This window comes from Manis javanica, chromosome 1, assembly GCF_040802235.1.
Source record: "Manis javanica isolate MJ-LG chromosome 1, MJ_LKY, whole genome shotgun sequence".
NCBI classification, from domain to species: Eukaryota; Metazoa; Chordata; class Mammalia; order Pholidota; family Manidae; genus Manis; species Manis javanica.
The window spans coordinates 116,330,885-116,353,685 of record NC_133156.1 but is presented as its reverse complement, the minus strand read 5'-3'; the positions used below and the strand labels follow the sequence as shown (position 1 = coordinate 116,353,685).

The following is a 22,801-nucleotide window of genomic DNA, read 5'->3' as shown; positions in this document are numbered from 1 at the left end:
TGTTTGAACAAAGTGGCTACTGGGCTGGACGCTTTGATTAGCCCGGCCACTTCTAGAGATTGGACTGCATTAACTACATAACAGGAGTCAGACACAATATTTAAAGGTTCAGGAAAGATTTGTAAGACCTCTAAGACTATGCGACATTCCACTATTTGTGGAGTGTCAGGCGTGTAGCCTTTTGTCACAACTTTGCCATCATGGACATAGGCACCTGTGCCTGTCTTAGACCTGTCCGTGTAAACTGTTTTTCCATGAGGCAGCGGGGTTAGGCTAGTGACCCGAGGAAATACTAGGAGATGATTTTTGGTGAAGTTGATGAGGGGATGTTTAGGGAAATGATTATAAAAGGTTCCTGAGAAACTGTAAGCAAGTATGGCCCAATCATCATTCATAGCACATAATACTTGTATCTGTTCTACGCTGTAAGGGGTTATAATTTTAGCTGGAGCCTCTCCGAAATGAGTCATGGAGGTTTTTACTCCTCTCAAAGCAAGTTTGGCCACGGCTGCCGGATAATACTCTATTGTTCTAGCCTGAGAGGCTTGGGGATGGATCCAGATCAGTGGGCCGTGCTGCCATAAAACTGCTGTTGGCAGCTCCGGGGTGGGAAGCACACACAACTCAAAGGGTTCATTCGATTGCACTCTATTTAATTGTGCTGTCATCAAAGCCTGTTCTACTTTGCGAATGGCTTGTAATGCCTCAGGTGTGAGGGAGCGCGGTGACGTTAGTTGTGGGTCTCCTTCTAGGATTTTAAACAGTGGTGTCAACTCAGTGGTGGGTATCTTTAAGTATGGGCGCAACCAGTTAATATCCCCTAGGAGTTTTTGGAAGTCATTCAAATTTCACAACTGATTATGTCTTATCTCAAGCTTTTGGGGGCAAATTACATCTGTGTAAATGGTTGCTCCTAGGAATTTGCTAACACTAGATTTTTGGACCTTCTCGCTTGCTATATTCAGTCTCCAATTTTCTAGGGATCTAGTGAGATCTATATATGCTTCTTCTATTTCCGCTGGTTGTGGGGAGCAAAGAAGGATGTCATCCATGTAATGGATGATCTTTAGCGTGGGATAGGTCTTACGAATTGGGTCTAGCGCCCGCTGAACATACAGTTGACATATGGTGGGACTATTTGCCATTCTTTGAGGGAGGACCTTCCACTGAAATCTGGCGTCAGGTTGTTCATGGTTAATAGCTGGCAGAGTGAAAGAAAATCTTTCTCTGTCCTTGGAGCTTAGGGGTATGGAAAAGAAACAATCCTTAATATCTATTATGAGCACCTTCCATTCTCTGGGTAAGGCGGAGAGGAGTGGCAGTCCCCGTTGTACGGGTCCAAGCATTTTCATTTGAGCATTTACTGCTCTTAGATCATGAAGCAACCTCCATGATCCTGACTTTTTCCTGATTACAAATATGGGTGTGCTCCATGGGGACACAGAGGGTTCTAGGTGTCCCACTTGGAGCTGCTCTTGCACTAAGCAATGAGCTGCTTCTAATTTTTCAGAGGATAGGGGCCACTGAGGAACCCATACGGCCTCCTCTGTGAGCCAAGGTATGGGCATGGCATCTTCAATGGCCCCTATGAAAAACCCAGGCCGTGACGGTCATTCTTTACTTTGGGCAGGATGGGCTCTATGCGTCCCTGTTGGTGTTTCCCCAGCCCCTTGCCAGGGATGTATCCCATGTCCATCATCATGCCTTGGGCGGGGGTGGAGTATTCATTAATGAGTTTGAGGCCTAAGTCTCTCATGACATCCCTCCCCCATAAATTGACCGGTAGAGGGAGTACATAAGGGGTGACTGTACCCTCTTGTCCTTCAGGGGCTCGCCATTTCAATGGTTTGGCACTAATTGAAGGGCTTGACTCATATCCTAAACCTTGTAATGAATGTGAGGATTGGGTCACAGGCCACTTGGAGGGCCACCAGGTTGCAGAGATAATACTTTTATCTGCTCCAGTGTCTAGGATTCCCTCAAAGCTCTTTCCCTCTATTTGCAGAGTCAATTTCGGTCAATCTGTTAAATCTAATACTATAAAGGCTGAATCCCAGTCAGAGGAGCCGAAGCCCCTTTCTCCCCTTTTTGTATTGGTAGCTGGATAATTGGCGTGGAGACTGGGCAATACTAAGAGCTGGGCTATGCGGTCTCCCGGGGATATAGGATAGATTCCTCTGGGAGCCGAACACATGATTTTTACCTGTCCTTCATAATCTTGATCTATAACTCCGGGATGGACTGTCAGGCCTTTCAAGGCAGCAGAAGAGCGCCCTAAGAGCAACCCAACGGTATTTGGTGGGGGCCTTTAAAGTCTGAAGGGATAGGCTGAACTCCCATCTGTGGAGTCAACACTATTCTGGTGGTGGCACGGATGTCCAATCCCGCGGAACCTGAAGTGGCTCTCCTTGGGGGGCCTGGTTGTTCCCGAATGACACTTGCGTGCTGGTTGCCCCATATATTTGCGGGCCCTGGTGGCGAGGGCCCCTCTGGGCGTTTTTTGGCAACTCTAAGGGCTTCCCCTCTAAGTTTTTAGTAGATCGGCACTCATTGGCCCAATGCCTACCTTTCTTACACTTAGGGCATAACCCAGGGGTCTTTTGGGTTGTTTGTTCTGAAGCTGGGCTCCTACACTCTCTCTTTATATGTCCTAATTTCCCGCATTGAAAGCATTTGATACTTCTGTTAGTGATCCTGGCTTGTTTGTGGCTCTGTAATATGGCCGCGGCTAGGCCCGCATTGGTGAGTGGCCCTCCTATTTCTCTACAGGCTTTCAACCAGGCGTGTATCCCTTTTTGTTTCCAGGGTGTTATCGCCTGTCTGCATTCCTTGGTACATTGTTCAAATACTAATTGCTCCACTAGGGGCATTGCTTGTTCCTGATCTCCAAATATTCTGCCTGTGGCCTCCATCATACGAGCGACAAAGTCAGAAAATGGCTCGCTCGGCCCTTGAATAATTTTTGTCAAATTGCCGGACACTTCTCCTTTGTTGGTGAGGGCTTTCCATGCCTTGGCGGCGCACGTGTTTATTTGTGCGTATACCTGTAAGGGGAAGGCGGTCTGGTTGGCTACCCACTGTCCTTGGCCCGTCAGCATATCATATGACCACGCAGGCTGTCCTTCGGCCGCGTTTGCGCGTGCCTGGGTCATACTGATATCATGCCACAATGCCTTCCATTCTATGTATTGCCCCATACTAGAAAGGCATGCCTTAGTTACATATTGCCAGTCTGCGGGTGTCATGGCTGTCTCTGTTAGTCTTTCAATTTGTGCTATGGTGTAGTTAGCACTGACTCCATAAGCCCGAACGGATTCTGCTAACTCCTTAACTTGTTTATGGCTCAGGGGCTGGTGAGAGCGTACGCCATTATCCTCAAATACAGGAAACATTTGTCTAATTGCCTGAAGAGTATCTGGGTGGCAAAAGGAGAGTGCGCCACTCACGTAAGGTGGCGGGGCAACGGGCGTCGGGGGACACCCTACTTTCATTTTTTCCTTGGTCCGCTTTTCAACTTTGCTGGTTCCCTTACTTCTGCACTCTGCGGTTTTATTTTCTTCCCCTTCCTCTGTGGACGTTAATTCCTCCTCAGATTCCCTATTGGAGAGTTGGAGGTCCCTCAACTCTTTCCAGGGGTATTTACTATTTTCTCCGAGGCGATCGTCACTCGCTTCTCGGGGCTCTTTCTCTTTTGCCCTAGGCGGGCTTTCTCCCTCACTCTGGGGTTTCTTTACTTTCGTTTTTGTGGCCTTTTTCCGGCCGCGCGCGCTCTCTGTTTCCCATTCCGTTTCTGACATGCTCTCTTGGATATCTGTCAATGCTCTCTGACCTTCTTTTATTACCCTTTCACACCTCTCATCTTGCAGACAAGCTCTAATCAGTTTCCAGAGGGGCCTGGTGCCTCCCCTCAGGCTGCCTTCTTCCTCCTCTCTATCAAGATCTTTCCCCAGTTTGTCCCAGCTCGGGATTGAGAGGGACCCTGAACAAATGAACCAGGGGGCCACACGGTCTATCTCCTTCACAAAAGATCCTAAGATTTTGCTGGAGACCTTCAAGTTTCGCTCTTTGAGAGCTATCTGCAGCGCCGTGACTAATGACGGTGCATTCCCCATGGTGCCTCCTTATTTACAGAGAACCATCAACCATTATCCTAAAAAGCAGGGGCCTCTCGGAACTTACCCCTCCGGGTTTTCTTCTGACCTGCAGTTCTGAATCCTCTCCAGATGTCTGAAGGGTCCTCCCTGTGCCGGTGATGTTCTGGTTCCCGGGTTTCGGCACCACTTGTCGCGCGCCCCGTCCTCGCCAGCAAGAACAGCACGCAACAACAGCAGGATTCTTCTGCAGAAAGCTTTATTCTTCAGCTCTTTGTGAAACAAATGAGTTGGGCAGGACCTAGAGGGGAAGGAGAGGCTTGCTTATATAGTTCTCATGCTCTGACCTGGTTGGTGCGGCTCCATATGCCTTATTAGCATAACAATTTGGTGGGTCTCATTGGTCCTTATGCCAAGGCGCAATTAGCATGTAGTTTAGTGGTGTGGGATGATTTGTCATTAGGAAGTTCGGGGCCTTCCGGCTGCCCTGCATTGGGCGCTATTTTCTGAGCGCGGCTGCCAACAGAGATGCCCCACGCTTGGCCTTCACAGCTGCAGCTCTCGGAGTCACACACATGCTCACACACTGTACCCTAAGTGGCAGGGTCTTGAGATCTTTGGCCGTCAACCACTCACTCAGATGGAAAGAACCCACCTCTGCCCAAACACTGAGCCCCTGGTGACCAGCCTGAGTCACCAGCTGAGAAGAATCTTGTTCATCAGGTGAGTTTCTCTTAGAGGCTATTGGTGCCCTGCCTGCCAGCGGACCTTGGAAAACCACCCAGACAAGGTTTCCCAAACCCCTAGTTCAGCGATCCAGGCTAGTGTTAGTCCCTTTTACTTAATGCTCTGGTCTCCTTGTGCAGGTCTAGTCTGCGTCTTCCCCAGAATTTTGCATAGCTCAGTGGAAGAAATTGCTGCTAAGCCATAAAGGGGAAAAGGGAGATCTTGCTGTGATCTTTGCTTTTGCCCACTAACCTTACATTTATGCAACAAATGGAAGCCTGTCAAGCCCTTCACAGAACCACTGAGACTAGCGAATCACCATCCCAATGTGACTTCCTGTCTCTGCCTAGAAGAAAGAGACTGGGATTGAAACAGTAACAACACTGCTTTGCCTGTCTTCCCCTTTGGGGAGAGGGAGAGAGAGATGGAAGAAACCTCTTCTCAACTCTGAGAATTCTTATTTATAAACTTTATTTTCTAATAAACATTGTGATTTTTTTACGGATATAATTGACATATAACATTGTATTTGTTTTAGTTGTATAACGTAATTATTTGATATGTGTATATATTGCAAAATGATTACCACAATACGTTTAGTTAATATCCATCACTGTAGACTTACACATTTTTTTCTTGTGATGAGAACTTTTAAGGTCTACTTTCTTAGCAACTTTCAAATATACAGTACAGTATTGTTAACTATAGTCACAAAGCTGTATATTACATCCCATGACTTATTTATAACTGGAAATTTGTACCTTTTGACCACCTTTACCCACTTCACCCACCCCCCCACCCCCACCTCTGGCAACCACCAATCTAGTCTCTGTCTCTGTATCCACGAGTTACAAGTGTTTTTAGTTTCCACATACAAATGAGATCATATGTGGTTATTTTTTAGCTAGAGTAACGTAAAGTCAAGTGATACCTTGACAGGAGAGAAAGGACAGTGATTTTTCACAAAAGCAAAATGTGTGTGTGTTGGTATGTGTGCATGTGTATCATGACAAAATATTTTATGTTCATGCCATTTGCATGTTTTATGTGTGAAATTTTGGTTGCCTATCACTTTTGCTAACCCATGAAGCCTAGAAATGGGCATCTCTGATGTCTCTCTTACAAATCTTCAAATCACTAACCAGAACTGACAATGAAGTGAATTGAAGTTACACAGTACATGTAAGAAGCCTGCAGGACTGCTGCTCGCTAGTGTGTGTGATCCCCAGTCCTTCCTGTCTGACCTTGTTCCCTCATCAATATACTTGTGAGATCATACATATAGTTGCATGAGTTATACATTCTCCTTTTTCATTAATGGGTAGTATTTCACTTTATGAATGTAACATTTTAAACCTATGCATTCAATTGCTGGTGGGTACTTAGGTTATTTTCCCATGTCCAGATTGAACATTCTTTTACATGTTTTGGTGAACATAATCACTTAACTGGACAGTACTTAGATGTGGAATTTTGGGAGTCATAGTGTAGGCATATGACTCTTGTAGATACTACTAGACAGTTTTCCAAAATGACTTTATTCATTTACACCCCTTCCAGCACACACAATAGTTCCAGTTGCTCCACATTCTCATTAACCCCGGGTATTTTCATCTTTTTAATTTGACACATTTGGGTAGACCTGTAAGCAGAGAATCAAACAGGGAAACATCTCTTTTCTTTGTTCTTCATAATCACCAAGGCCACCACAATCCCATTTTCTTCCCTAACCTAGGTTTTCTTGCAGACTTTACAGTTTGACTTCACTGTATTCTGGGTTTAGCAAAGTCAATCTGTCAGAAGCCTTGTCTTCTGCTCTACTTCCTCCGCCAAGAAGGTTCTTTAACCACTGGTACAGATCATTATGCCCTGGAAGGAAGATGAACAGGGACAGGATAAAGTCCTCTGTATAGATAGGTGGATGTCAGAGCTGTAGGGAAGGGAACAGACTAATTCTGAGACTAAGAACATCCTGAAAACACTGGAGCCCCACACACGGGCTTTATTTAATGAACTCTCCCAGGCCAAGTCTTGGCAGACTTTAGCCCTTTGTATCCTTCTCACTCTTCAGTAGGGAAGTCTTTACAGGAGTGTAAGACTGTTCCTTGGCGGTGTTTTTATTGTACCTAGCCTGGTGAGAGGTCTCTTGACTACATATGTTTTATCAGTAAATATTGAGTGCCTAGTATGTGTTAAACCCTGGATGAAGTAAGGAGATGCTTACTATTTTGGTAGTTTATGCAGAGGTAGAATGGCAATAAAATGGAGAGGCTACAATATGCTAATTAATCAAATTGCCTGTCAGTGAATGATGAGGAAGAACGTAATCACGTGTTTGAGGTAGGATGGGATGAGTTTCAAGTTCTCTTAAATTTACCAGATGAAAGCATTTTATAATTGTAAAAAGAAAGAAGTGGTAATTGTCAAAAGAGCATCAAATTGGTTATATAAATTGTGAAACATATGTCATAGTTCTGTTTGTTCTGTGATAATATAAAAATCTGTATCTCACAGGGAAGGGTACTAATATCACTCTTAGGGAATCTCTGCCCACCTTCCCACATTTACTAGTCAAGCTCCATGGAATGACTGAATGGAAGGAGGCATTTTAGATTGTCTTCTTACTAATCCAATTCAGACTAGATCTGTTAGTGGATGTTTAATGGTGCTACACAGAGAGTCCATGTCTCTACAAATGGAAGATCCTTCTCAATCTAGATAAATTGAAAGCTTCAATAGTTTTCCCATCAAAAGGAGTAAATACAAAACTCACCCACCAACCCAGGGGGACCAGGACACAGAGGCAGCCTTTTATCTCAGAAAGAGAAAGCTGACAGAGAGAAAGGCCATTGCCAAATTTTAGGTATTTGGAAGCAGATATTTCACACTTATTGAAGGGCTCAGCTCTCCCCAGCAATAGGGTGGATGAGGACTCTATTTTTTAAAACCCTTTAAACTATGAACAGCTTCAAATACACAAACGGAGAATTCTCTGCAATTATAGGAGGAGCCCTGATACGTCAAGTGGGTTGACTGACAAAGACAAGAAGAGCAGATATAAATAACCTGAATGTCTGACCATATCTGGGAAAGAAGTATTTAAACCACATGAATAATACAGAAAGTTTGTATTTGAATTTCACCAGGCTCAAGTTGCCTAACTAGTGAATTACACACAGTTATTGTTAGAGGGCATTAACCTCTAAAACACTATTTGACCTGTCAGAGAACAACACTTACATAGTCAGGATGGTTAAAGTGCTTTCTATTGCCGTGTTAATTTTCTATGGCTGTATAACAGTACCACAAACTTAGTCACTTAAAACAACACCCGTTTATTAGCTCACAATCTGTAAATCAGAACTCCAGATGTGGTGTAACTGGGTTCTCTGCTTAGGGTCTGCAATGTGTTCTTTCATATACAACGAAAGTATTATACACAGCAGTAATAGTATCATACACAGCAGTAATAGTAGTATAACTCCTTTACGGCTCTAAACCTCTTCCAGTGTGTGTGTGTGTATGTGAGAGGGGGTTTTTCCATGCATAACCCAAGCAATTCTTGAATATCAGCAGGGTGTTAGAGAACTCAGTTCCGATGCTATCTGCCCAGAGATAGCACCAGATTCACCAGAAGGGCTCTGTCCTAAAAGACTGACCTCCACCCCCACTCCAGGCACCAGTCACAAGACCCAGGCTGTTACCTGTATTTCTGACCTACCAGCTACAGATTGGAGGTTCCAATGACCTCCCCCTTAGGTTCGATTAATTTGTTAGAGTGGCTCACAGAACTCAGAAAAACATTTAATGTTTATCAGTTTAATAAAGGATACCATAAAGGATACAAATTAACAGTCAGATGAAGGGATACATAGGGCAAGGTCCCCAATAACTGAGTTCTATTCTTGTGGAGCCTGGGGCCTGGCTCCATGGCACACAGGAGCATTCTGGTTCCCCAAGCTTAGTCTCCCTGACGAGAAGCAGGATTCGAGAGCGATAAGCTCTTCTTGGGTTTTGTGAGGGCTTCCTTGCATAGTCATGACTGACTAAATTACTAGCCATTGGCTGATTCAGCCTCCATCCCCTGCCCTTGGGTGGGGGTCCAAAAGTCTCTCATTAACATGACAAAACACCCATTTCACCTTTAAGACTGCAGTGTTTTCAGGAACTGTGGGTGAAGACCAAATATACCTGGGAGATATATATTTGGTCATATGAATGACCAAATGTGTATTTCCTATGACTCATTATATTGCAGGGCCTCACAAGGCTGAAATCAAGATACTGGTTAGGCTTCATTCCCTCTGGAGACTTCACAGAAGAATCTGCTCCAAGTTCATTCTTGTTCCTGGCTAAATTCAGTTCCTTGTGTGTGTAGGACTAAGGTCCCTATGTCCTTGCAATCTGCCAGCTGGGGACCTCTGCCAGCTCCTAGAGGCCACCTGCATTCCTTGGGACTTGGAACTAGGTCTCCTCCATCTTCAAAACCAGCCTTGACATGTTGAACCTTCTCATATTTTGTATCTCTCTAACTACCCTGTCTCTGACCTCTAGACTCAGACATAAAGGGCTCCTGTGATTAAGTGAGTCCCATTCAGATAATCTCCCTATCATAATATACTCGTGACCTTAACGGCATTTGCAAAACGCCTGTACTGCATCACCTAGATTAGGGTTTGGGGGAAGGTATAGGAAATTTTGTGCAGGTCTAGAAAATATCAAGGCAGGAAATTTTGGGGGTCACATTAGAATTTCTCCAACTACATTGGTTTTCAACTTTTGAATCTACCTTAGATTCTACATCAGTGAGTCTCAAATGGAGTTAGGAGCAATTTTGCTCCCCTTTTCCAGGGGACATTTGGAGGCATGCTTGGCTGTAGGCCAGAGATACTTCTAACCCACCTATGATGTATAGGAGAATATCCACAATAAAGAATTATCCAGCTCAGGATGTCAGTAATACCAGGGTTGAGAAACCCTGTCTTAAAAAAGATCATGAAAAACATTATTATAGTACAGAATTATAGCTATCAACTTCAGCCATGTAAATGTAAAAGTATTAGGCCAAAAATATCCTACCTTCTCCCAAACCCTAATCTAGGCGTTACAGTGAAGGTATTTTGCAGATTCCATTAAGGTCACAAATCAGTTGATCTTAAGATAGGGAGATTATCTAAGTGAGATTGACTTAATCACAGGAGCCCTTTATGTCTGGGTCTAGAGGTCAGAGATGAGGTAATCAGAGATGCAAAACATGAGAAGGATTCAACATGTCATTGCTAGTTTTGAAGATGTAGGAGGCCAAGTCTCAAGTTCCAAGGATATGGCACAAGATGGAAGATAGAAGAAAAGGAGGAAAAGGAAAGAACAATGTGGTATTAATTCCAGAATTAATGGACTAATGAATGGAAGGTGGGTATATTATTCAGTTACAAAGATAAAGAAAAATCATGGTGGTAAACTGTCAAGATGAGGAGAGAGAAGGGAAGGGAAATAAGGAGTAAAAAGGAGACAATAGATATTGCCTAGAATTGATAAACAAAGAAATGATACTTTAAGCATTTCAGTTGAAATTATGGGGTTCAGTACCTGCAACCTCAAAATGACACCTTGGCATACTGAATATTTTAAACTGAAGGAGTTTGGAAAAAAAAAGGCAGAATCAGGAAGGTCACTCTGGACCCCTGAAACAGGTCATAAAACCCTCAGGTAAGAGGTGCCCTCTCTTTCCTTCACCTGCAGGAAAGGAGCAGCATCCTCACCTCTGAAGGCAAAGGAACACCAAGAATACTGACAAAGAGGCTTGACTCAGTATTCTTCAGTTTCCCCCAGTTTACCACACTTACCTAATACTCTCTGACCTATCATATTCCTCACTGAGGCAGATGATAGTAGGACACAGGCAGAAAAAGTTTAGGACTCTTTTAAGTTTCAAAAAAACCACACAAAAAAACCAACTCAGCCACTTAGACAGACCTCAGCTGCTCTGATTGGTTGTGCCCTATGCAAAAGCAGCATTTTACTTTCAGCCAATCAGGAGTGAGTTATGATGTCATTAGTTCAGTTCTTTATTGGGGTAGATGGGGTAAGGGGGGTTTCCTCCTCTCAGGAGGCAATGTAAACCCCAAAACCACAGCCCTGACAGCATCCTCCCTTGGAGCCCCTCCTGATTAGCAGGAGCTTTCTCTTTCACTCATTAAAAGAGTTTTGCTGGTTGCTCCATACTCTTGTCTGCTGGCTTCATTCTTCGTTGCCTCCAAGACACGATTTTGGGAAAAAAACAGTGTTCTGACCAGTAACAACATTTTAGTGCTATGGTCTGAATGTTTGATCCATACTTCATCAAACCTAGCATAAAATACTCAGGTTTAACTCTTTCTTTGGTCATCATTACCTCATGAAGGATCTTGTATCACATAAAACAATAAATTTTGTACTTTTCTCCTTTGACTCTGTCCTTGACAATTTAAATTTCAGACCTGGTTAGGGTACATAAGAGGGTGAAAGAAAACTTTTTCCTCCTTTTATACCACCAGAATAACCAAAACTTTTAGAAAGGTTAAAAGAGGTTGCCTGAAAGATGTAGGTTTGAAAATAAGGAGGATACAGTAAGAGGATGTTTTTCACTATTAACTACTGCTGTAATTTTGATTTTTTTTTTACTACACACTTTGTAGTACTTCAATAAAAATGTAATCTAAAAAAACTTTGGGGGTTAACCTGATGATCTAATCATAGTACTCTAACAATATTAGCAACACAATGTTTTAATAGGCATTGTAAAATGGATAAAAAGGATATTCTATAAAATGTAATTTCTTTAAGAAGCTGCTCTCCCATAAACACAGTTCCCATACAAAGTTTCAATTATTTGCATTGCATTAAAGCAAAAAATTTAAAATATAGCATATAAGCCTATTGTCATTATAACTATAGAAAACATGTAGAATTATGGATTTGGACTGGAAGGAGAGACAAAAGATTAAATAATTCAAGTTGTGGGTTGGGAGGATTAGGAACCAATGTTTTTATTTTATCTTTTCATAACTGTTGGTTATGATGATTAATTTTAAAACTTGACTTATTTTTAAGTTACTCTCATATTATTTTATTAATTCCTTTTTATTTAATGTTGCTTTTTTCAGCTTTTAGAGCCTGTAATTTGGTGACGCTGGATGACAGTACTATAAGACTAAAAAAGAATATTTAGTGCTATGGTCTGAATGTTTGGTCTGAAATTCATATGTTGAAATCCTAATCCCCAAAGGTGGTGGTATTTTAGTAGGTGGGTCTTGGGGACATGCTGAGGTCAGGAGGGTGGGCCCCTCGTGAATGGGATTAATCCTTTATACAGAGGTTCCAGAGCGCCCCTAGTGCTTTCTACTACGTAAGAAGCTGGCAGTCTGCAACCCAGAAGAGGACTGTCACCAGACACAGTCTCCAGAACTGTGAGAAATAAATGTTTGTTGTTTATAAGCCACCCAGTCTCTGGTATTTAGTTAGAGCAGCCCAAACCAACTAAGACACGTAAGAACCGTTTTCCTCAGGATCACCTGTATATTTAAAAAGCATGATGGGACTGTGTGGAAGAATGCTGTATTTTTGGACAAAATAGGTCTTTAAGTTGAAAAGAAGAATGTGGGGAGGGAGATTTTTCAAAACAAAGGCTATAAATAGTGGGCCATTTCCTCTACTGCAGAGTGTGAAACTCAGTACATCCAGGTTGGGGCCTATTTTTAATCTATGAAGATGGTTATTGCCAGTATCATCACCAATACTGCCAGTAGTAACATGTTTTAATTCCAGACTTCCCAGGACAACTGGGAATTCCCAGGCATTTCCCAGCCCTTTGAGAAGCACCAGGGGCCAAGACCCTTATCTGAACTCCTCTCCCTCTGCCCGACCCCTATGTCCATATCTCCTAGGGTCTACTGCTGGGGCTGATCTGAGAACTGGGAAGGGGATTGTCTCTGCCATTCCCTCTGACCTTGTGCAAGTCATTTTACCTCTAAGAACCTCTGAGTTCCTCATCCATAAAGTAGAAATATCAATATTTGACAACAAATAAATCACATGCTAAATTAGTATTAGGAAAAAACTATTTGGTGATATTTTAACCTACATCAGGCTCAGTTCCTCTGTGTGCCCCATTATTACCTCCAAGTCATCCTGGCAACACCATTGCTTGGAACCCACCAGCAGGGAGGTGCAAGACACCTGACACCTGGCAAAGTGGGCCCTGTGCCTGCCATCTGATGGCTGGCTATGGAAGCTCAGTCTTACTCTACATCTCGGAGACTCTGGGGACAATAAGGAGACAAAAAGAGGAGCCATGCCATGGGAATCGACCCACAGGAGTGGGAAACGTGGATTAGGAGTTGAAAGATGCAGACTTCTTTGGTCAGGAAAGTGTAAAATCATCCCACAAGCAACCCAAGCCTGGGCAACCCCCTAGTGCTCCAAGAAATGACTGTGGTTGGCAGAGCAAAGCAGACATTATTTTTTCATCATCAGAATTTATCAATGCAAACAATAGTAGTTACACTAGATGTTTTAAAGCGATATTCAGCTAAAACTTTCTGTCGAAAATGAATTTCAATGTTCATGAACTCAATGCATGCAGTAAGAAATACACAAACTCACATAGAAAGCATTTTTACCGAAAATGTTAAACCTGAATGTGATCAAGAGAAAACAAACCCAGAATGTAGAACAGATTCTGGCCCTAAACTTTTTCAAAAAGTATATACCATAGAAAGAAAGAAAAGAAAAAAAAGCAGAGGGGCTTTCTTAGATTAAAAGATACTAAAGAACTAGAACAATCAATTGAAGCCTAACTGAAATAAAAACCTATATAAAATGCTCTGCAAATAGTTGGGAGAATTTAAATGTGGCATACATACATACATATGTGTGTGTGTGTATATATATATTTATATTTATATTATATTAATATATTTATATATAATATATATATATAATTAATATATATATAATATATATAATATAATATTATATTAATATATTATATGTATAATATATTTATATATATATTAAATATGATGGAATTTTTGTTAGATATAAAGCTGATAATGGGATTATATAGAAAATGTCTTTATTCTTGAGGGATGCTAAGTTGTAACACTAAAAAAGATTTAGGAGTTAAGTAGCATGATGTTCACAACTTATTTTCAAATGGTTTAGCAAAAAATTATTTATATATGTATATATAATGTTTTATATATACACAAAGAAGAGAGGATTGAGTGTGGCAAAATATTAATAATTACTAATCTAGGTGAAAGGTATACAGGTTTCATTGTATTATTCTTTCAACTTCTCTGTAGCTTTGTAAAACTTCATAATAAAAAAATTGGAAGAATGTATCTGTATACTTCTCTTGAAATATTATATAAAGATACATACTATCTTTTCATTGTTGAGTATAGTACAGCCTACATTTGCATACTGTGCACTTGTTTTCTTAAAATACACATATTTTGTTTTGCACTGATGGCTCCTAGTAAGGAACATTCACGTGATCAGTGTATGACCAGCCGTGGCCGCGTTCACCTCAGGAATCATCTGTGTGGATTCACTTGTAACCCCGCTAATAGGGAGTTTTATGGCCGTGTACTTTCTGCTTCTCCTGCTGTGCCCCTTTACTGCTCCCCTTGCTGTGGTGTTGCCTCTTGTGGCAAATGCTGCCTTTAGCATTTTTCTTGGCTGCTTGTTCTTTCATCCACCGCTTCATAACATGATTGTGCGGGCTGACACAGATTCTTCTGCGCTTGACATGAAGGCTGCCAAGAAGGAAAGAAAAACATCACTGATAGAAAGTGCAAGTAAAAACGTAGTGATTCACAGGCAGTTCCCCCATTTAGATACAGCGTCCTCTTAGAAATTGAGTCCTAAAGCTGAGCACCGCAAGGTGAAGTTAAACTTACTACACTGCTTTCCTCAGACGTCAGCAGAGAGTACTAAAAGGAGAAGAAGAAGGAACTGGAAGAGGAGGAGGGAGAGGAGAGGATGGGGAGTGGGGAGCAGGAGGGGGAAAAGGGGGGATATTAAACATTCTAGGCTTTTTTAACATTTTAATATAATATCAATCTATAGAACATCTCATATTTTGTTTTCATTTTCTTTGCTCCATATCAAATGTTGACATGGGGGTGGGAGAACCCTAAAGCAGAATTTACAATTTCTGGTAACCAGAAGAATTTCTTGTTACAAGAGATGCGACTTTTAATTTCCAATAGATGCCATCCAATCTTATAAAATCTTGCAAATCCTGCTGGGTCTGTGTCTGGATAAATTGAACCCCCTGATCCTGTTATTTGGGGGGAAGCCCTGGGGGATAGAAGGTAGGCTGCTACTGCTCCAGATGACCAGGAGGAATCACCAGCTAACGTTGGGACTCTTAAAAGGGAGGAAAAGTTGACAAAGGTTTGAAGGAGCTTAAGCATAATAAAGCCAGCATGTGGGAATCTAAGTTTGAAGGAACTGAGGTATCTTTTTTTAAAAAATTTTTTATTAAGGTATGATTGATATACACTCTTATGAAGGTTTCACATGAAAAAACAATGTGGTTACTACATTCACCCATATTATCAAGTCCCCACCCATCCCCCAATGCAGTCAGTGTCCATCAGTGCAGCAAGATGCCAGAGATCCATTATGTGCCTTCCCTGTGCTACACTGTTCTCCCCGTGACCCCCCATACCATGTGTACTAAACATAATACCCCTCAGTCCCCTTCTCCCTCCCTCCCCACCCGCCCTCCCACACCCCTCCCCTTTGGTAACCACTAGTTCATTCTTGGAGTCTCTGAGTCTGCTGCCATTTTGTTTGAAGGAACTGAGGTATCTTAATAGGAGGACAATACATTCTCTAGTGTCTTGGTTTGAGAGGTCTTCAAAAGAAAAGGTGCTTCTCACTTTGGCCAGCTGGCCTCCTTTTTAGCTTTAGAGGAGAAAACCTGGCTGTGGCATTAATACAAAGAAGAAAAAAAAAACAATCAAAAAGAGCTGAGGAGTTCTACCCCTTCCAAAGGACTAAAACCCTCTTCTCTCCCTGTGGTGTCAGCAAGAATCAGAGCCACCATCCAGTGGAGAAAGACTCCACTGCCCTCCAGACAAGCCCACAGGTTACACAGGAGAGGAGCAGGACTCAGCGCCAGGATTTCAAGGGGAGTGAGCGGCTTCAGGGATGAGCAATGGCTGAGGAGAGAACTGGCTTGGGGAACACAGACAGAAGACCCAAGGAGGAGGAGAGCCACAGGAAAACAGACAGCAGCTCCCAGGGGGGCCCTTTCAGCAGCCCATCCACTGAGGCCTCAGCTTCTCAGTGTAATACAAGGGACAAAATCAGCTACCAGATTACAGCTCCCACATCCAAGATGCTCCAAGATGCTATGATGCTTATAAAATCCTCAAGTTTAAAGACTGCTTAAACCTCCGCTTGGATCCCATGTGCATTCCATCAGGATAAACAGACGAGGTAATGTGGGCAGGGAGGCCCCTAACTCCACAGTATTCTCATGGGCACCAACCCACCCCCATTGTGAATTTCTAGGTGGAGGGTTTGACTGTGAGAAAACATAAGGCGATCCCCTGATTCTTTTACCATAATAGTGCAGCTGGGGACAGCCCAATGGACCTAAAGGGGTGGCCCCACCATGGAGGTTAGACCTATACCTATTCCTTAAATTTTATTTCTTTACCTGTCCCTCTATGCACAACCACTTTTGAAAAACTACTCACACCTTCCAGATGACTTTATTTAATACCCTCAAATTTTCTTCCCACCAGATACTGTCTATGTGATTCAAGAAACCTCAATCCTCTGTCCAAGGTAAACAACATTACATTGTATTTATGTTTAGAAAGAGCCAGAAGCTCTTAAATGAAGTCACTGCAGAGGGGTTTAAACAAGAAACCTGCTGTTTCAGATGTCAAAAATTACAATGATCATATATAGGGTGTGAGACAAAAGACCTATTTCTAGGCAGAAAAGGAAAAGGAAAGAAATGTAATTGACTTCACTGTAAGTTAATTTATATTAGTTGTGATTAATAATACATGCTACTTGGGAATTATATTTCTAACACTTGCAATGTTTTCTGCACCTCAAACACTTGTCTCAAACTTTAGAGTCTTTACACACAAAGTTAAGGGACTATATTTCGGATAAGTAAAGATATGTTCTTTAGCAAAACAATTTGAAAACTAGAGGAGTTTTATCTATTTATGTCAGGAAACACAACAGAGATCTGTAATTTATGATTAAAAAAATATTACCTAGTCAAATTTCATTTGAGACCTAATTTGAGACTGGATCATAACTACCCTGTATTTTTCAGCTGTCTTATCAGTGCAGTGAGGTCAATTTATAAACTGGTACTTGAATAAAGTATTTTTAGATCCAAGTGATTAGCTTCACAGTTTCCCTTTAATTAAAACTGAGTCCTTTCCAAATGAAGACTCATGTTTTTTATTATATTTTCCCTTATCTAAGTGAGGACTTACATCATTTCTGTTCCCATACATTTTAGATCCCTAGCTCATACCTACTTACCCCCAAAGAAACTTCTCTGAAAATCCTATTACCGACAGGGTCCCCTGCTAATCACTAGCATCTGCCCCTTACTCTTACACACATACGGGAACCTCCTCTGGTCCATTCCTCATGCCTTCCTGGGAACCTGATGGGAGCCCTTTCAAGTTCTGAAGCCTTCTTGAGTCTGAGGTGACATATGCCAATGAGGTGGAAATGACTGCAAGTTGAGAGGTGGGCTTTCTGAGAGCAGCCAGAGCAGCCCCTGGCTGATTTAGTTCAGCTAGGCAGACCTGACAAATATCCAGCTGGTCCCAATTTCCCAGAGCATTGTTTATGAACTGCCCATACATTTCCACTCCCCTACTATTACCAGCACTATTTATTAAGATTAAAGACTGACAGAATCTTGGCCAGGTACTAATGAAACGTTTTCAAAGAAGTTGAAACTTGAAGCACACCTCACAGGACGAAGCACTTCCTAGACTGCCACAGGGCCCACTGGCTCCCGGGCACTGAACCACGGGAGCCAGTGGACAGTGGCATGAGCTGAGGAGATGCTGGCAGAGTTTGCGGTCCTCCCCCTTCTCCCACAGAGATGCCCATGCTTACTAAAAGTTTGGGCCGGGAATTGTCTTCCTCTGCACATCTAACTCTGAATGTGATTTTTAAACTTTATTAGATCTAATGTCCCTTTGAGGATCTTATAAAATCTATGGACTTTCTCCCCAGAAAAGTGCTGGGGGGATATAGACAGAGGATCCACAAGCTTCAGGGCTGTGAATGCCCACCTATTCGTGGATATCTTATAAACTCTTCCTCCGAACTTCTAAGATCCTTGCCTTGAAGCAATATTTCCCAAAATTGGGCAATGGATGGATTCCTCTGAAAGGGAAAAGAGTGTATCTTGAATCTCAGAGGATGGTCTTCAGGACCCAGCTATAGTTTCCTGGCAACTCTAGGAGGGCAGAGTCTATTTTGTCCCTGTTGGCCCAGCAGACAGAACAGTGCTTGGTATGTAATTGCTAATCAATAAATGTTTGTTGAATTCATTGACTAAATAAAGAGGCTCCCCAGTGACTCAGGAAGTCAGGCCTAAGCAATGGGCTTATTTATAGGCCAAAGAAGGGGACACCAAATGGACTCACTAGCCTTGCCTGGAGCCCTAAGCGGTGTTAAAACCAGCATGCCAGGGAGATGCCTAATATGCTGTCATTATGATTGGAAGGTGTGGGATGCAATGGAGTTTGGGGAAAGGATTTCCTGGTTACTCCCACCAACACTTTTGAGAGGCTTTGGAAGTACACAGTGTTCTGAAGGAAGAGACCTGGGTTCACATTCCACTTCTGCCATGCACTAGCTGTAGTCACCAGGTGAACTATGCATTCCCCTCAGGTACAGCTTTCTCCTTCGTGTGGCTTGGAGATAATTTATGCCTTCCTCATGGCACTGTTGTCAGAGTGCATTGCAGATCTTGAAGACTCCAGGGAATGTTAAGTACATAGAAGTCTAAAGTTTTTAATAACTGCGCCAGGGGTGAGAGTAGGAGGGGTGAGAGGGCTCACCATGAGTCAAGAGCCCAGAATCAAAAGCAAAGGAGAGCATTTGTTTAAACGATAATCTTGGAGGCTGGGGTGATTGATATATTAATTAGCTTGATTGTGGTGAACATTTCATGATGTGTACATACAGCAAAACATCAGTTGTATAGATTAAAAATACCCAATTTCCATTTGTCAATTTTACCTCAATAAAGCTGGAAAAAAAAAAAAGAAGGGCATTTGTGCTCAACTGCAGGCAGCACTTGTGACAGGTACAGACCTCTCTGCACTTCTGTTTGAACCTTTGCTACACTCCTGATAAATTCAGAGAATAAAATTGATAGCAACCCATATGCTTGCCTGGACGAAGTTATAGTAGAAGCCATGAGATAGAATAGAGCCACCTTCTTTTTTTATTTGTGTTCTGTTTTTTCACTCAGAAGGTCCCCTGTTTGCTTAGGAAAGTGTTACACTTGCCCAGAGACTGACGCATTAGCCAAAGTCCCAGTGCTGCAGGGCAGGAGCAGAGGCTAGTGTGGGGCTTTGGTCAGCCCAGCACAGATTGTGCTTCCCCCCAGGGCGCTTGGGTAGGACAGGAGAAATGTTTACTGTCCCCTCCCTCATTTAAATGATCGTTTGTAAGTCATTTAGCAGGCAAAGCCTTCCCAACGGTTACTGATCACTGGCCGAGAAATGACCACTGCACAGATTAACACAGCCCTGCCGAAGAGCACTCACATAACAGCAGCCAAGTCACAATCCCCATCAGCTTTCTGAATGCGACATATGTTCACTCTTTCCAGAAGCCTCCGGGAAATATGATGCGAAACCTCGGTGCAACAGCTGGAGGCAATGGGAAGTATGGCTAAAAGGGGAAAAGAGAAAATGTTAAGTCTTATAGTAGCAAAATGGCCTGGCTCTCATCTCAAAGATTCTGGAGAAAGAGAATGTGAATCCACTCAAGCAAGGAGCAAATACCCAGGGCTTTGTGAATGCAGACCTGGGGCAGGAAATTTCCCAGAACTCACTGTATCTGGGGGAGCCCCTGGAGTGGGTTTGAAAATTTCCTACTGGGGAAGGACTTTGCTGCAAATTGAAGGACTTTGATGGTGGAGGAAAATGGAGAAGACTTGTCCAGACTAAAGGACGTGCATGGTCCTTTAGAGACAGGGAAGCCGAAGATGCACTTAGATTACAGAGAAAAATAAGCCACCTTGTCTGAACTGAGTAGCTAGGAAAGTGAGTGATGGGAGGTAGAAGGAGGTCACACCACTGAGGCCTTGAATGTCAGTCAAAAAGGTTTAGCTTTTATGAAATGGGGAATATTAAAGATTTGAGAAGACAGAAGGGTTTTAGGAAAACCCATTTTATATTGCTAAGCAAGTGACGAGGGCAGGAGGTCAAGCTGGGAGGAGCTTGTGTTACCCAGAGGCAAAGAAAAGAGAGCAACACTAATGTGACAGGAACAATAACAACTTAGCATCAGTCTGATATATAATTCTCAGGAAATTAGAAAATACATATAATACCCAAATATATATTGATTATATATCTACTAAATTGATTTACAAAAGTGTATGCCTTTAATACCTTCTAAGCTATGCATTTAAATTGATAGGTGTGGTTGAAATATACCCAGGTAAGTGATATAAAGTATTCATAGTTCTGCTCAGCTCACTTCTGTTTTAATTTAACTGCTATGCACGTCTGCAGCAGCCCATATGACAAAAATGTTTAACTTTCCCAGGGCAAGCTATTTTATGCCACAAGGATGTCCCTCTTTCCTCTCAATCTGGATCCAGGAAGGGGTTCTGCATTTTGTTATGCACATAAGGAGTGTGTATAGAGGCACATCCAAACACCAACCCCCAACCAGACTTGCTGGAATAAGAAAACCATCATTTTGTCAGCAAATATTTATTGAGTGTCCACTCTGTGCCAGACCCTGAACTCTGCATTAGAAATGTTGAAATAAACATGATGTAGTTTCTGCTACTGTGATGTTTAATATTTTATAGTCCAGTGGGAGGTGGACAGGTAAACAAATAATCATTAACACAGCAAAATAAGTGTTAACAGAGATATGTTCAAAGTGCAATGAGATTATAAATGAAAGAAGCCAGATTCAAAAGGCCATATATTGTATGATTCCATTTATATGAAATGTTCAGAAGGTGGCAAATCCATAGAGATGAAAGTAGATTAGCTGATGCCAGGGATTTGAGGTAGTAGGGAACAGGGAGTGCCTGCTAACAGGGACAGGGTGTCTTTTTGGAGTGATGACACTGGCTGGAATCAGCAGTGATGGTTGTACAATTTATGAATATACTAAAATCCACTGAATCATACACTTCAAAATGGTGAATTTTATGGTATGTGAACTATATTTCATGTTTATTAAAGAGCTATAGAACAGAACACTCCCTGTTTATTACTGCATTTATTTCCTAAAACTATAGTTTCTTTAACTACACTGTGATGCCTATTCTCCAAGTAAAACTCTTGTAATACCCCAAAGTTTTGAGTTCATTTATGTACTACCCATTCATTCACCCATTTTACTATGTAAGAATTATTATGTGAATTCCTATAGAGTAAATCATGACTTAATACCTATTTTTATGGCTTTTTATATAGTGAATCACCATGCTAGACTCTGGGGGTACAAAGAGCTAATACCCAGACCACTACTATTAGTTGTGACCCAAGCAACTATAAAAATGGACTTGCAAAAGCACTGTGGGAATTAAGAATCATAGGCAAATCTGTGTGTTTAGGAATTTGAGTCATCTGAGTGCTAACATCAATTCAAGGAATAGTTTTAAGCCAGAAAAGCAAACAGGACCTGTGTGTATTTAGTAAAGTAGATTGCATTTCTCAAAGATAGGATGGGTTCACCTGAAGAACACTTAATCTATATGAGATTAACTATCAAAGGCAAGAGGGAGGCCAGCACTTATTACACTTTGGCAGATTTCCCAAGGTGGCTGGAAATAAAAAGGCTAGGAAGATAGAGTCCTTTGAAAGTGCAAAAGGAAGAATGTTTTCTGGGTAGTGTGCGCTAGGGCAATGGTAAGATTCTTATAGGTAACATCATCCCCTAGAGGCTTTTTCATACAGCCTCCTGTCAGAATATTTCCATTTTTAAGGAAAGGTCTCCAACTTTCTCTGCTTTTAACAGTGATCCAGAATTTCCATATAGGAGAGATTTAGGGGTGGCAACAGGGGTGAAAAGGATTAGGTGACATTTATTTTGCATTTACACAGTTTTTATTCAGATAAAACATTTATTTGGTTGGGGAAGCAAACTGATAAGCTCAGGGAAGCTCAGCGTCCCCACAGACCACCCTATACTACCGTTCCATAAGACCACGAACCCCAAGAGAAAGAACTTGCTTCTGTTCCAAAACTGGAGTTCACACAAGCACAGACTTGTCTGATGGAGTAGGGGTTCCCTGGAGGGAAATAACGTGAAAATTATCACAAATAAGAAAAAGACTTGCAGAGTGGATCTGCGGGTTATTGTGAGGCTTAACCTGCTCCCCCTGGGGGGATCTCCTTTCAGAGGTGATTTATGAGAGCAGTATATGCATCCCACTGGCCTCAGGTCTGTCCTCTGGAGGAAGTGGGAGGCCACCAGTGGGCAGGGAGTGGGTCGACAGTAGCTGCCTTGCAGAAGAGCCACATAACTGCTGGTAGGGGCTCTGATGATGGGAGACACTGGCCTCCCTACCCTACCAGACTGCCTCCTCCCGACTCTCAGAAGAAAAGGACCCTTCTCTGGGGCTCACACTTTGAGAATTGTCAAGAATGTTTAGGTTGCGGAATACTGGGAAAAACTTGCAATTACTGCTAGGCAAGAACGTGGGGATTCAGAACATCATAATT

The 22,801-nt window shown here is 42.3% G+C and overlaps 1 protein-coding gene across 3 annotated transcripts in view; it reads right to left on the bottom strand.

Annotated features, from left to right (window-relative positions):
- Positions 1–6,336: 6,336 nt before the first annotated feature.
- CCL28 (C-C motif chemokine ligand 28) overlaps positions 6,337–22,801 on the bottom strand; it is a 34,245-nt gene continuing 17,780 nt past the window's right edge. For 2 of the 3 annotated variants that reach the window (XM_073236522.1, XM_037023570.2), the window contains 2 exons: positions 19,652–19,778; positions 13,861–14,620 (listed from right to left, as the gene is read on the bottom strand). In XM_073236522.1, coding sequence (XP_073092623.1) covers positions 14,428–14,620; positions 19,652–19,778 — 320 coding nt within the window. In that variant the 3' untranslated portion in view covers positions 13,861–14,427. Of the gene's footprint in view, positions 6,687–13,860; positions 14,621–19,651; positions 19,779–22,801 lie in introns of those variants that run through there. The other variant, XM_017650419.3, reaches the window with a different exon arrangement.